At 50.5% G+C, this 15,543-nt stretch overlaps 1 protein-coding gene across 1 annotated transcript in view; it reads right to left on the bottom strand.

Annotated features, from left to right (window-relative positions):
- Window positions 1-13,659, bottom strand: part of LOC144735254 (myosin-7-like) — a 43,219-nt gene extending 29,560 nt beyond the window's left edge. Inside the window, exons 1-10 of the mRNA XM_078617754.1 lie at window positions 13,515-13,659; window positions 12,232-12,335; window positions 8,914-9,057; window positions 7,140-7,296; window positions 6,242-6,269; window positions 5,308-5,404; window positions 3,367-3,459; window positions 2,885-2,948; window positions 1,875-1,973; window positions 762-865 (exon numbers count right to left, since the gene is read on the bottom strand). Of these exons, the coding sequence (XP_078473880.1) occupies window positions 762-865; window positions 1,875-1,973; window positions 2,885-2,948; window positions 3,367-3,459; window positions 5,308-5,404; window positions 6,242-6,269; window positions 7,140-7,296; window positions 8,914-9,057; window positions 12,232-12,335; window positions 13,515-13,605 (981 nt within the window). The 5' untranslated portion in view covers window positions 13,606-13,659. The remainder of the gene's footprint in view (window positions 1-761; window positions 866-1,874; window positions 1,974-2,884; window positions 2,949-3,366; window positions 3,460-5,307; window positions 5,405-6,241; window positions 6,270-7,139; window positions 7,297-8,913; window positions 9,058-12,231; window positions 12,336-13,514) is intronic.
- Window positions 13,660-15,543: the final 1,884 nt, after the last annotated feature.

Raw genomic sequence — 15,543 nt, 5'->3', positions numbered from 1 at the left:
GCTTTATAGCAGCTCAGTGGGCCTTACCTGGTAAAGTAAAAAAGAGTTTTAGTTTCATAGTTTGGCCCTTTATAAAACACGCAGGTCAGCGCGGGTTCGTGAAGGAGGGAGCGGTGATCTCACGCGGCACTGATGCTAGCCGTCGTTGTCAACAGCGCCAGTAGTGACTTTATGCATTGATATTTTATTTCGATCGGGGGCGAAACGATCGCTTAGGGGCATAAATAATCATAAAATATGCCTCCGTCATAAAGCTGTCCCTCCACGTAAAACTAGTTTTACCACGCACTCTATCAGCCCCATGGCCCGCTGAGAGTGTCTAATTTCAGGGCATTATTTCACTACAGGAAAAAACTGTGTACTAGGTTTCGACATTCAGTGTCTCATCAGCAGAGTCAGGCTCACTTGAACCAGTGCTGCTGGATTGCCAGCAGATGATAGTCAAGCATCCCCCCTCCCACTCTGTTGCATATGGGTCCTAAGTTCGATGTTCGACTTAAAAGGTGCCACTGCGGCTGTCTGGAAAGCTCTTCCTTCCGATATTAGGAAGCCACTGGTGCTATGCACTTTTAAATAATCCACATTGAAAACTAATTTCCTTAGAACTGCTTTGCGTGTTTAGTTTGTTGTTCTTCCACCGCTCCTCCGATTCGCACGGTTGGCTGTGTAAGGTGCGAAAGAAGTTCAACGCACAAAACTACTGAACACAAAATGACCGCTATTGTCGACTCACGACGCTTGCGATGATTCTGTTCACTTACGTCCGTGGCCATGAGCTCTTCCCCATCGTCCAGGTTATCCACGGTCACTGCCCCTTGGGAGCAGACGTGGAAGTCGTAGGGGTTGGTGGAGACCAGCAGCATGTCTGTCCGTGGGACCGAGACGGTACAACAACAGGTACAACAACAGGTACAACAACAGGTACAACAACAGGTACAACAACAGGTACAACAACAGGTACAACAACAGGTACAACAACAGGGTCTATGTGAAGGTACAATCATATGAAAGCGCAGCCCTGCAGTTGCCTCGCTCACGCCGCTGCTGGCAGAAGAGGCCTCGACTCGAGGGCGCTCCGCAGAGCCCCTGTCGAGGGTTACTTGGCCTACTCTTCAGCCCTTTGTCAGTCCACGGGATGGATGTGGGCCTCACCATGGCGTGCCCGTTGTGGAGGGGGATAATTCACCGAACTTCACACAGGCGTGGGAACATAGATGTATAGTACAACGACGGATTGCGCTGCGAATGCATTTGCCGCCCACAACACGGCAGCAGAGCCGACACACCAGCCGTTATCGGGAACATTCTGACCGATTTGGTCGGAGGCAGAGTTTCCGCACTGCGGTAGGCATTGTAACGCCCTCCACCCGTGGCACACCACGGGAAGGGGAGTGGAGTCAAACGTCAGGACAACAGTCCCCAGGGAGAGACAGGGCACGGCTCTAGATGAGCAGTGGGACGAACGAAGGAGCAGGAAGGGGAGGAGGGGGAAAAGGAATGACCGGGCCAAGATGTGGTGGATGAGAGGACGATGATGATGATGATGAGAGGGCAGTGGTGATGATGAGAGGGTGCTGATGATAATGAGAGGGTGATGATAATGCTGATGACAGCGTGATGATGATATTGAGAGGGTGATGATGATGAGAGGGTGGTGATGATGCTGATGAGAGAGGAGGGAAGAGAGGGAGAAGAGAGATGGAAGGAGCGAGCTGAAGTGAGCTGCAGGAAGGAGCAGCGTCTGTTTTCGCAGGGGGTGGGGAGATGGGAGGGACAGGGATTTGGAGTGTGGGTGGTCACACAGAAGGCACGTGATGTACGGGAGGCTCTCAAGCTGATATCGGATGGATGAATTTAAATCGCGGTGAGCTTACCCTGCAGCTCGGGTTTCTTGCCCGAGGTGATCTGGTAGTAAATGTGGTAACTTCGCTCCCCTGGCTGCTGAAAGATCACCCTGGATTTTTCCAGAAGGTCTGAAAATGGCACAGCACCACCAGCGGTCATCGTGCACGGCGTCTCAGTCACTCCAAGCGCCGTAACATCTCATCATCTCTCTCCACCATCCTCATGCCCTGCTGCTGTCCGCGCCAGAGGTTCTTAAACTTTACTGCAGCCTTGCACCCCTTTGGTTATACATCGTAAAAAAAGTGTATTGTTCATAAATACATAGGGGTTTGATCAAACAAAGTAGTTGTACTTATGTGCTAGTGCTTAATTTGTGTTTCGATGACTTAACTTCTGAAAAAATCTGGCCATGTCTTGAACCCCCAGAAAGGGGGGAGCGGTAGTGTAGTGGTTAGCGCGCTGTGCTTCGAACCCAGCAGAGACCCGAGTTTGGTTCCCACTCACGGCCAACACCAGTGACGATTATCTGAACCGGTCCTGGGCCTCCCCTAGGTCGACTCAGCCTCAAACGAGTACCTGGTGTGGTGTGTAAACCATCGCCACTAGGGAGACAAAGACGGTCGGGCGTGGTGTTGGCGACCTACACCTTCGTGTGCCGTGTCGACCTTCATAGGTGCTCGTTAACAGCACTTGCCCCAACAGTCTGTTACAGGCTGTACGGGGGATCTTTGTCTTTGTTTTTTTGCAGCACCGGACAGCGAGTTGCTGCGAGGCTGCCAGTGAGGGGGGTGGCGATGCTCACTGCGTAGGGCTCCCAATTCCATCACCGCCGGTGTCATTTCGTAATTTGGCAAAATTGGGCCTCTGACGCCGGTACACGTGCAGCGCGATTGAAGCCGATGGTGCAGTTCAAACACGCCACCACGGTAATAACCGGGGCGGCCGCTGGATTCGAACCGTGACAAATCTGCAACGAGCAGGCGATAACGCGCTGCCGATGGCCGACGCGGTGCTGGTAGTCGGTGTGTCAGCTACTCACAGATATCGATGTCGGCAGACGACAGCTTTCCCGTGTTCCCGAAATGGATTCGGATAAATTTTCCCTGTTGGGCGGGTAAACGAATGACAGCAGAATTGGTGAAATACAGTCACACGCAAATACGATTTTTTTTATTGTTCAGTCAACTATCAATCATGAAAAAAATGTGAAAAATAAGAATAGGTTTTACCCTTTCTGACACTAAAACAGGAAGTGTTAAGATGTTCAAACACAAAATAGATAACCTATGGCAAGGAATCGAGTCTGCATTAAAAAAAGGTCCCATCATGACTAAATATTCTGATTGTGACTGTCACCACTCTCCACAGAACAACTCTCTATCTGAATCGAGATAAGCGAGTCTTGACAACAAAAAAGCCCCATTCTTCCCCCAAAGCAGCCCCCCTTCTTCACTTCACGTTCAACCGACCGCGAGAGTGGCTGCCCCCCCCCGCCCCACCGACGCGGCCCCCCACACTCACGAAGCGGGAGGAGTTGTCGTTGCGCAATGTCTTCGCGTTGCCGAAGGCCTCCAGGGCGGGGTTGGCCTGGATGATTTGATCCTCCAGGGAGCCCTGACGACGTTCGCAGAACAAAAATTCCACCACCGACGCAGACGGACAATCAACGCTGCTGATGCTGCGGCGGCGGCGGCGACGCGAATTCAATAAGACGTGACAAAGGCAAAGCCCCCCCCACCCCCCGTGTAGCCTTGACAGACTGTTGGGGCAAGTGCTGTTAGCGAGCAGCTATGAAGGCCGGCACGGCACACGAGGGGGTGGGTGGCCAGCACCACAAAGACAAAGATCCCCCGTGTAGCCTGTAACAGACTTTTGGGGGCAAGTGCTATTAGCGAGCAGCTATGAAGGCCGGCACGGCGCACGAAGGGGTGGGTGGCCAGCACTACAAAGACAAAGATCCTCCGTGTAGCCTTGACAGACTGTTGGGGCAAGTGCTGTTAGCGAGCAGCTATGAAGGCTGGCACGGCACACGAGGGGGGTGGGTGGCCAGCACCACGCCCGGCGGCCGCCTTTGTCTCTCACTCGTGGCGATGTTCACACATCGCACCGGGTACTCATTTGAGGCTGAGTCGACCCTGGGGAGGCCCAGGACCGATTCAGACCATCGTCAATGTTGATGGCGGTGAGCGGAAATGGATCTCGGGTCACCGGGTTCAATGAAACACGCGCACAGACACAGACGACTCTATCTCTGCGGTGACCTTAAGTTCGCCAAATTCTGGATCGTGCAACAGCTTCGTTAACTCGCAAAAAGTTGCGGTTGCCACCTCTGAGGTCCAGAAAAACCAGGACACGCGATGTGGAGAATATCTCACGATCACGGAGGAGGAAAGAACTCTGTGTCAATGCATCGTCGCGAGCGGTGTGTTTGTGATTGTTAGTAGCTCGGCAAGACGGACAGTTTTCCAAGCGGCGTCGGAAATTAAAACGATACTGGGAAAACCAGGACGGGTGGCAACACCTCGCCTGAGAGGTCGATACATTTTGTTTGATGTACGTAGAGAGGAGACTTCCATAACTCTGCTAATGTACGAGTAAACAGTATGTTTCACAATGTATCTATTCGATCGTTTGCTTGCCGCTTGAGAGAATGAATGAACCCGTACTCACCCCAGTCTTGGTTGTTGGTTGTTGCTGTAGTCGTCGAAATGAAAGAAAGCAAAAAGCAAAGAGAAATGTTAGTGGTCTTAGGGGCACGAGTTTCCCGTGCATTAAACCAACCAGCCTTACACTACTCGGGCTGGCACGAAGCAGCGACACCACGATGTATATATATGGTATATATAGTGCACGATATCATGTACACGAGAACTACTGTATATCGACCCGTTACACAAAGTCTCGTTGTGCCGTCAAACGTCACGAAGCCCTACTCGGGTGAGCAGGAAAACATGTTCGCTTAGAGCCCCAGAATGGGCCAACACCACCATCATCATCACCAGAACCACCAGCACCATCATCACCACCAGCACCATCATCACCATCATCACCACCAGCATCATCACCACCAGCACCATCATCACCAACATCACCAGCACCACCATCAGCACCATCATCACCACCAGCACCATCATCACCAGCACCACCACCAGCACCACCACCACCATCATCACCACCACCAGCACCACCACCACCAGCACCACCATCATTACCAGCACCACCAACACCACCGGCACCATCAGCACCATCATCATCACCATCATCCCCAACATCACCAACACCACCATCATCACCCCCAGCAGCACCATCATCACCATCAGCACCACCGCGAGCATTGAGAACTCCGAGCGCGTGTGTGTACATGCGTGCGGTAGCGTTGTGTATTCATTGTTGTGTATTCATTGTTGTGTATTCATTGCTGTGTATTCATTTGTGTGTATTCATTGTTGTGTATTTATTCACATTCTTCTTGGACGGGTGATCCCCAAGCGCGGCTATGGTCGCGAAGTACTGGATCACTCGCTTGGTGTTCACCGTTTTACCCGCACCGGATTCTCCGCTGTTGAAGAAAAATGGACATTCTCATCATCATCATCGTTATCATCATCAGCAGCAGCCATGATCAATCCACTGCTGGGTTAATGGCACACCCCCCCCCCTCAAAGACATTACCAGTATTTAATGGTAGGTTTTTACCCTTTTAACTGGTACAAAACTGACACCTTTATTCAAGGCATCATGTTTGCAATGACCACAACACAAGTAGCCAATAAAGTTTTGTACCAGTTAAAAGGGTAAAAACCTACCATTATATTTTGCCACTGGTAAAAGAGATCTCATAGTGTATTACCAGTATTACTATAGTTACTACTATAGCTACTACTATAGTTAGTACTATAGCTACTACTATAGTTAGTACTATAGTTAGTACTATAGCTATCCCTCACGCTCTGTGCAGTGCCAATAGCGTAAGGAGTTAAATTATGTTTAATGACCATCGTCAACACCACCAGCACCACCAGCACCATGATCATCACCATCACCACCAGCACCACCTTCACCACCATCGTCATCATCACCACCAGCACAAACATCGTCACCAGCAGCAGCACCACCACCACCATCATCATCACCACCATCATTATCACCAGCACCACTTTCATCATCACCACCAGCACCACCATCATCACCACCACCAGCACCACCATCGTCACCACCATCGTTACCACCACCACCATCATCATCACCAGCACCACCTACACATCACCACCAGCACCACCATTGTCACCACCAAGGCGCATTGAGACATCAGTGGAAGACACCTTACATGTAAATGATTATTAGTAGTAGTCGTAGTGAACGGTGGGACGCAGCGCGACACGCCGCCGATACTCACGTGATGAGCATCGACTGGTTGTCACGGTCTGCAAGGAACAACACACGCCGAGTCAGTTTCAGCTCGGTGAGGCGAGGTACCAATCGTGATGCAGGTTCTATTCTCTCGCCTATGACGGCGATCTGTTCAGGAGCTGCAGGTGACGATGTCGCACGGCAGCAGACATCGCAACGACGTTTCCGCTCTGGTAGCGGATTTCTTTTTTTTGTTACCAAAATTGAAGTGCCGAACCAAATTTAAAGGGGAATTTGTTTTCGTGTCGAGCAGTCATCGCTGGCCAGGCTGAGACCGCCGTCAACTCCCTACGCGTGAGAGCGCGGTTTCGTATGTATGTTGTATGTATGTTGTATGTATGTTGTATGTTATATGTATGTTGTAAGTTGTATGTCTGTTGTATGTATGTATGTTATATGTATGTATGTTGTATGCATGTTGTATGTTATAAGTATGTATGTTGATGGGATGTTGTATGTATGTTGTATGTATGTTGTATGTACGTTGCATGTATGTTGTATGTATGCTGCACTTCTTTCGCACCGTACGTAGCCAACCGCGCCACTCGGAGGTGCGGGGGAAGGAGAACAAACTAAACACAGAGAGCAGTTCTCAAGGAATGAGTTTTCAATCGAGATGACTTAAAAGGGCATCATAGCTCCCAATAGCTTCCTCATAGCGTAAGGAAGAGCGTTCCAGACGGCCGCAGAAGCGCATCGATGAGGTTGACCACCGCCGTCTTTGTTCGACGGCCAGCCACAAGCCGCCTCCACTGACGCGAGGATGACCATCATAAAGGCGACCTTACAACACCCGGATCGCAACCCAGGCTCGCGGAGGTCGCCGGCTCTGCCCATCTCGCTGACCCCTTCCCCGTCGCCAACTGGCCCCGGGGTTTGCTCACCGCGCAGCATGTCGTGGTAGGCGTTGTCCGCGACGGAGAAGATGTGCGGCGGAGCCTCGGAGCGCCGCTTGCCCTTGTAGGCCGCCACCACCTCCGTCTTGTAGACGGGCAGGTTCTTGTAGGGATTCACCGTCACGCAGAAGAGCCCCGAGTAAGTCTGCGGCGGCGGTGGTGGTGGAAGAACGGGCAAGAGGCTCAAGGCGGGGAAGGAGGAGGGGGGGTAACGCCGCTCGTTGCGAAGGGGGCCCCATGAGTAAGGGCCATTGGCCAAAACGTTGCCGATCGCTGGGTACACTCCGAGGGGCTGTGTGTGGAGGTGACGAGTGTGTTTGAGGTTGTTGTCGTTTGCGATGTGTGCACCACTGCCAAGGCAGAATCAGCGGGTGTCGTTGTGTTACACGAAGACGGGGATCGCCCGAGCTCCCACCAGCAGTGGTGTGGGCGAGCAATTGCAGGGCCGCGCCTTTATCTTTGACTGGCGGGGTGGTGGTGGGGTGGGGGAGGTAGGTGGGGTGGGGGTGGGTGGGCGAGGTAGGTGTGGTGGGAGTGGGGTGGGGTGGGGGAGGTAGGCGGGGTGGGGGTGGGTGGAGGAGGTAGGTGGGGTGGGAGTGGGGTGGGTGGGCGAGGTGGGTGGGTTGGGTGTGGGTGGGCGAGGAAGGTGGGGCAGGCGTGGGTGGAGGACGTGGGTGTGGGTGGGGGTGGTACAACGAGTGAGTTGCAGCTAAAGGAGGCGCTGCTGGCGCATTGCAGAATGTTGGTGCACGGGACTTGGTCGTAACAGAAGCCGTGCGCGGGGGGAAACCCAAGTGGGATGATAACAATAGGCCGCGTTACTGTGTATAGCTCCCCTGTGCTTTGTCTGGCCCAGAGACACCTGCTCGCGTCCGCTATTCATAGCGACGCTGTAATTAGAGGCGGGCGGGCGGGCGGGGGGCGAGAATTTGCGCTTTAACTCGGCTCCGCTTTTGTTTGGCTATATTTAGCACGTGGCAGGCATGGCCGTGAAGTTTGCCCCCTGACTCATTCACGGTCTCTCCCTTTGATCGCGCCCGAGTTCGAGTCTCCGCTTCACGACCAACAACGCTCGTGGGGGGCCCCCTCCCCTAGGTCGACTCAGCCTCAAACGAGTACCCCGGGTGCGGTGTGCGAAACGTCAGCACTGGCGAGACAACGGCGTAGCCAACCCGCGCAAATCATCGACGCTTCTCGCTCACGGCGCTTGCCCCAACAGCACTTGCCTGCCGAGACGGCCTTGAGAAGAGCAGCTTTGGGGCCGTCCATAAATGACGTCACGCGATTTTTGACCCCCCCCCCCCCTTATCGTCACACGGCGTCACAAAAAGTCAGACCCCCCCCTCAAATATGACGTCACAAAGCTCTACCCCCCCCCCCCCTCCAAAAAATAAAACACGCTTCAAATCGCTTTAAACGATTGTCATTGTAGTGCGTATTTAATGTGGCGCTGCACTCTGATGTTGTAGGAGAAAACATTAAAAAGTAAATTTAATTAAGTAGAACGTGTTGTCTATATTTATTTAAAGTTGCGCATTTTGATGTGACGTCACATTTCTCAACCCCCCCCCCCCCTCGTCACACATCGTCACAAATGTCTGACCCCCCCCCCCCCCCCTTAGGTGCGTGACGTCATTTATGGACGGCCCTTTTCTCGGCTCGGCGGGCTTCAATTTGACGATCAACTTTTGATTTGCGTCTGATGGAGAGGCCACATCTCGGGGCGGGTGCGTCGGGAAGGCCTTTGCGTCTTCCCACTTACGTAGATCATCCAGGCAGCGTAGCGACTCCGCAAGTTGTCCAGCACCGACGCCTCGTTGAGGTGCGTCAGCATGGCCATGTCCTCGATCTTGTCGAACTTGGGAGGGTTCATCAGCTGCATGTCGTCGACCTTGATCACCTTGGTCTGAGGGGAGGGAAGACGCCGAGGGGGGGGGGGGGGGTTGGTCAGTAACCTGGTGTGGCCCTGCCAAGGCAACCGCAGGTGGGACTCGAAATTCAATAAATCTAGGAGCAAACCTGGAAAAGCAGTTGCGGGTAGCAACATCATGAACACCAGCCAACATCCTCACACGCCTCGTCAAAGATGAGCAGTTCCAGCCATCGCATCAGGTGCGAGTTAATTAAATGTTTGACCAAATATAACGGGCTAATGTTTAAGTTGATAATACTGGTAGGAACGAAGTGGACCAGACCACCAATAGATTATATCGTCCGTCCGTCCGTCCGTGTATGAACATCGACCCCTACTGCAAACACTTGGCAGGACCCTACAAAAACCTTTTGACTCAGTGGGGCTTTCCTGGCTTAACAAGTGTCATAATACATGATGTTTATATTCTTTGGTTATTCGTTCCTACCAGCCCACCCCGCAGGGTCCTGTTTTTGTATGGCCCGCGAATGATGTTAGAAATATCCAAATGGCCCTTGGCAGAAACAAGGTTCCCCGCCCCTCCTTTAAGGGGCCTGCTTCGTGCCGTAGTGTCACGTGTGCAATGCGAGCACGTGCATCGCGCCTCTTTAATTATTTAGGTGTTTTTTTTAATAGAATTCGAAAAATAAATGTCTCAATTATTGTTGTTTTAGTTGCCGACCCCGAGCTACTTACCGAGCTTGCTGTGTCTCCGGAATTAGTATTTTCTATCGTGCGTAGAACTTTAACGACCGATATATTTACGATTCACAGTTTCTTCAGGGTTAGATCATCGTCTAAGGTATATTGTTCATTTTCAGAAAACTGAGAAGAGGATTTTGACGATATTTTTCACGTCGGTTTTTCTGGAAATTTAAAGGGCGCCGTGGTGGTGAGATGTTAACTACCTCGCCCGGTATACGGGAGATCGTGGGTTCTATCCCGACTCTGACGCCTGCTGTATATTTGGAGTTTGTGTGTCTCTCACCCCGTGGTTGCCTGGATTTTTCTCCGGGTCCTCCGGGTTTTCCCTTCACATTTAAAATCGACATCATGTGTTTAGAGTATTTGGCTGATATAAATTCCCACGTAATAAGCCACTTCGTTGGGCTATCACTTGTGACCAGGTCGCTTCTGAAAAAAGCGTTATGGCTCAGTGGGCCTTTCCTGGTCAATATAAAGTTTTAAAATAGTAGATTACATCCAGAATAATCTTGTCCGGCGTTAACAGATGCTCAGCTCTCGTCGGGGCTCTTTGCTTTCCAACGATCCTCCAGTTTTGCTGAAAAATCAAATCAAGTGGCTTATTTACCCACGCGGCAACGTTATTGGTTCTGTCGGGTGTTGGAGGGTTAAGGATTACACACAGTAGTCAACTTTGTTTACATTATACCGACATGATGTAACCCAAAAGAAACGACAGTAATTACGAGTTATAAATATTATCAGCGCACCCAAACAATGAATTGAAGACGACGCAAGAAACATGACCGTCACGTTGGCGAGATATCTGTAGAGTGCGGATTAACGTTTCATTTGCGAGCAATATCGTGACCATCATCATCAGCAGCAACGATAATAATAGGGGTTTTCCCCTTATGTCTGGCAACAAAACTGAAACCTTTTTACAAGCATTCATGTTACTGCATTAACCACAATACTTGCAGTCAAAATGCAAACGGCTTTCTTTGAAAGAAAGCCGTCCCTTGGTGTGGACCAATCAGTTTCAAGGACAATGCATATATTATCAGTGTGGTTTTTTTTCATTTTGACTGCAAGTATTGTGGTCAATGCAGACATGAATCCTTGTAAAAAAGGTTTCAGTTTTGTTTCCAGAAAAAAGGGGAAAAACCCTATTATTATATTTTGGTACTGGCAAAGGAGGTCTAATGAAGCAGCAACGATGTTTATAGAGTGGGGATTAACGTTTCATTTGCGAGCAATATCATCAGCAGCAACGAGATGCATCTATTGCTGGATGAAGGCCTCGTCGCTAAGGGCGCCACCGTGGTGAGATGCTAACTACCTCGCCTGGTATACAGGAGGGCGTGGGTTTGATCACGACCCGGACGCCTGTATATTTGGAGTTTGCGTGTCTTTCTCCCCGTGATCACGTGGATTTCCCCCCCTCCCCCTCCACATTTAGAATCAACATGCGTTTACAGTATTTAGCTGAGTTATATATTTATTTTTCAGAAGCGACCTGGCCACAAATTATAGCCCAATTAAGTGGCTTATCACGTCGAAATTTCTAGCAGCCAGATACTCAAAACGCGTGTTTCTAAATGTGCTGGGACAAACTCGAGGACCTGGAGAAAAATCCACGCGACAACGGATAGAGAGAGAGACACGCAAACGGCAAATATACAGCAGCAGGCATCAGGGTCGGGATCGAACCCACGACCTCCTGTAGACCCGGCGAGCTCGTGAACATCTCACCACCGCGGCGCACAATACTCCACAGGCATAATTGACCGCGGTGACCCTGAGACGCGGAGCCAGGCTAGGTGCCCGCTCGAAAAGCCGTGCAAGGCGATTGAAGCGGTGCCACCTCGCTTCAAGTGTCTCTACAAAGTCTGCGCGCACTCATTGACAGAACGATGTGAATGTGCTGCAGCAGCAGCGGCGGCGGCGGCGGGATGACTACGATGACAATGGTGGCCGCGTTCCAGACGTGGAGTTGCCAGATCACGCTGCCCCCATTCACTCCGCTGAATGTGCTGCGGATGCACAATCCATTTTCGTTGTTCGCGCGAGCGCCTCGCGTTACCCGCCCTGCTCTACCCGTGCACGCCGCGGTACAACGCAGCACAGCGACGATCTGTGGCTCCCTCCGCCGCCAGTGCCGCGAAGGCTTTCGAGGTTGTTCCGTTACGGTCACCGCATCGCGCGCTTTCAGATGCGCTTCTGCGGCCGTCTGGAAAGCTCTTTCAACCGATATTAGGAAGCCACTGGAGCTGTTGACTTTTGCATCTACAGTGAAAACTAATTGCTTTAGAACTACTTTTTGTGTTTAGTTTGTTGTCCTTCCCCCGCATCCCCGGTTAGCGCGGTTGGCTACGTACGGTGCGAAAGAAGTTCGACGTACGTGCATATGTCCGAGGCTCAAAGTTAATTGCAGGCGCAGTCAGCCACCTGCACCACCACCACCACCACGGATTCACCTACCTCTCCAGCCTTGGTTTCCACGGTAACTTTGTTACCCTGGGTCTCTTTGATTTCCACCTCCACGTAGGCTTCCTTCTCGTCCGGAATCCAGCATCTCTTCTTGCCTGTGCAGGGTCGTCGCAAGAGACGACGCAGCAACAAGTCGCCCTCAGCGAAGTCGCATCCCTGCAAGTTCCTCGCTCAAGAGCCTCTACGTAACGGCAGAGGCGCAGCCCTGCAATCGCTCGCTCACGACACTGCTGGCAGAAGGGCCTCCCCTCCACTCGAGGGAGCGCGAGAGGGTGCTTTGGCCTACTCTTCCACGCCGTGCCAGACGTCTCCGAAAAGGTGGGAGAATCCGCACTTTACCCCACCGCATGCGGCCTGCCGATCGGCTGTGGAGTGCCCACCGATTATGTGGCTACGCAGTACGAGTGCAGGTGGGGTTTGTTAACCAGCCGCGTGGCTCAGCGGTGGAGCGAGGGGCGCGCATTCGGAAGGCTGCGAGGAGTTTACCGGACATCTGTGAAAAAAGGGCTTCATAGCTCATCGGATTCCTCCAGTATAAATACACATTCTGATTGTGTTGAGTTCAAATCCTGGTTGGTGGTTCACTCGGCCCGTCATCTCTCCAGGGTCGATAAATAGGTACCACTTTGTGGTGAAGTCAACAGCGGTGGCCAATGTGAATAGATTGCCCCCTCACCCCCACCTTAGAAATTAGGAATATCCACTACAAAAGGAAAAAAATTGACTTTGGACGATTGGAATGAAAGTTACACCCGTGCACATTGCTGCACTAGATCAAAGTGCAAGTGATGCTCGGCTCAAATGAGCATTGGGGTGGTACTTGTTTCCCCTTTACAGCCCTGAGCCAGTGGTGACAATTCCACGTTCCTATGACGGGCTCGAGTCTCCCCGTAGGACAACCACTGTTAACGTCTTCTTGGTTCTTTCGGTAAAGTCATGTAGAATGGAAATAATAAAATAATAAAAATAAAACATTATATAAAATAATATACTATGATATAATATAATATATTTTATTATGTTTTATTTTATTTGTATTATTTTATTATTTCCATTCTACGTGACTTTACCGAAAGAACCAAGAAGATGAATCCCTGCAGTCACGAAAGCTTTAAATCGCTGTTAACTTGCTAACTTCCCCATTGTCATCGTATCGACCCTAGAGGGATGGCGGGCTGCGTCGGGGCCTCGCCACGAGTTTTAACTCGGGAGACCTCCTCATCGCGAGACGCTCACTCTGGCCGCTGCGTCGCCTGTCCGGCCTAAATTCTCACCGTCGAATGGGATGGTCTGGGTCATCATCATCTCCTTCTCGCTCTTGCGGAGGAAGGGAGCCGCGTCTCCGAACTCATTCATGGTTTGCATCTTTGCTGCCTTGCGCGAGACGTCACCTCGACTCCAAGAAGCGCTTGCTGCTGCTCCGACGACACAGAGAAAGAGAAAATGACAATGACAACAACAATCAGAGAACAAAACGAAGATAAGGATGCAGAGAGAGAATAATCTAAATCGCGCGTGGCTGTGACGCGCAATTCGATTTCAATTGTCCCGTATCGATTATCATCAAAAAGCTCGTGTTAAAATTCATGAAAACAACTTATTTTTTTATTAACATGAACACAGCATCAGAGCATTATTTTCAACGAAAAAGGTTTGAATTTAAAGTATTAACATTCTTACGTATACTTTCCTTTCAATGTGGCACAGGCTTTAATATTACTTGACTTGAATTTAAAAACGTTTACGATTTAACCAAAATAGTAATTTCCTCCCCAACAAATACGCGTGAATTGATCCACACAACAAACACATTTGAGCAGTTTTCCATTCTTTGTCTTAACATATCAACAAAACACTTTTTAAAATGTTTAATCAAGTCTGCCTATTGCCTTTCCAAACCAATATAATCCAGCAGCAGCATTTGTTTAACAAGCAAAACTCTTGACCGGTTTCGATCTTCTGGGTTTCATCGGCAAAGTCAGGTGCTGGTTAAACAAAGCGCTGCTGGTTTGCCGCGTGTAATTGGCAAGATCCTGTGATCTCGGTCACGACGCTGAATAAAAAAGCAAGCGCGTTTGCCACGATCAGCTGCTTCGCACACCGTCAAGACTAACCACCGCTCGACCGGCAAAGGCAACGAAAGAAATTACCCTCTCGGATTCGGCAAGAGCTTGGGTTTTTATAATGCCGGACCGTGGAAAATATTTGGGCGATGCCGCAATATATTTATCACAATTACTCATTGGCGAAGAGGCCGTTAGGTGGTGTGGGGTGAGCAAACAATGGCACACACTCAGCGCAGAGACATCCCAGACACGCCGCGCCACTGACAGCCACACACCACCCTCTCCCCTGTAGATCATCATCATCATCATCATAAAAAAACAACGACCCAATTCGAGAGAGATGGAACATTTCCATGCTCTAATGGCAAAAATTCCCGATCTATAAATATACAAATATATACATGGGCATGTGCATGGACACGGTGCAGAGGTTCAGCGCTGTGCTCCAAACCTGGCATCCCGAGTTAGATTCCCGCTCACGACCAATAACGGTGACGAATATCTGAACGGGTATTCGGTCTCCCCTAGGTTGACTCAGCCTTAATGGCTATCCGCATGGTGTGGCGTGTAAAACATCGCCACTGGGGAGACAAAGGCGGCCGGGTGTGGTGTTTGTCCACTCACCCTGTCGTGCGCTGTGCCGGCCTTCATCGGTGTTCGTGAACAGCACTTGCCGCCAACAGTCTGTTAAAGGCTATACGGGCCATCTTTGTCTTTATGGACACAGATAAAACAGAGAGCAATCAATATTTGTCGTAGATGCTGGTTCATTGTTACATATTATGACACGGCGTGTAAGGTTTGCATGCGCGAATTAATGCCCATGCAAAGGTAAAAGCGCAAGAGCTGCAATGTCTTTCGTCCACTAGAGGGAGCGGGAGCTCCTGGTCAGACGTCTTTGGAAGAGGTGGGAGTGCCCACACCTTTTTTTTCAGTTTCATTTATTTGGTATGACCCTGTGAGCCATGCGGCTCTTGACTCGGGTGCAACCGCAACAAAACAAAAACATGAACAATAAACATCTTAAAGTGACTACACGCAAACAGAAAAATCCTGGAAAAAACTGCAAAGTCTTCCAGAAAAAAACACCGTATTTCAGCGCTGTGTGCAAAAATCCCAGTGGGTTGCAATTCAAACACTAACAACCATAAGACAATTTAGATTAAAGTTATCAGGCTAACTCTGTACTACAACAAACAAACATGGCTAAGCCAAAACGTTTTCAAAATCACCAAAA

The sequence above is a fragment of the Lampetra planeri genome, chromosome 54 (assembly GCF_965212315.1).
Source record: "Lampetra planeri chromosome 54, kcLamPlan1.2.h2, whole genome shotgun sequence".
Classification (NCBI taxonomy): domain Eukaryota; kingdom Metazoa; phylum Chordata; class Hyperoartia; order Petromyzontiformes; family Petromyzontidae; genus Lampetra; species Lampetra planeri.
This window is presented reverse-complemented; position numbering and strand designations above follow the sequence as displayed.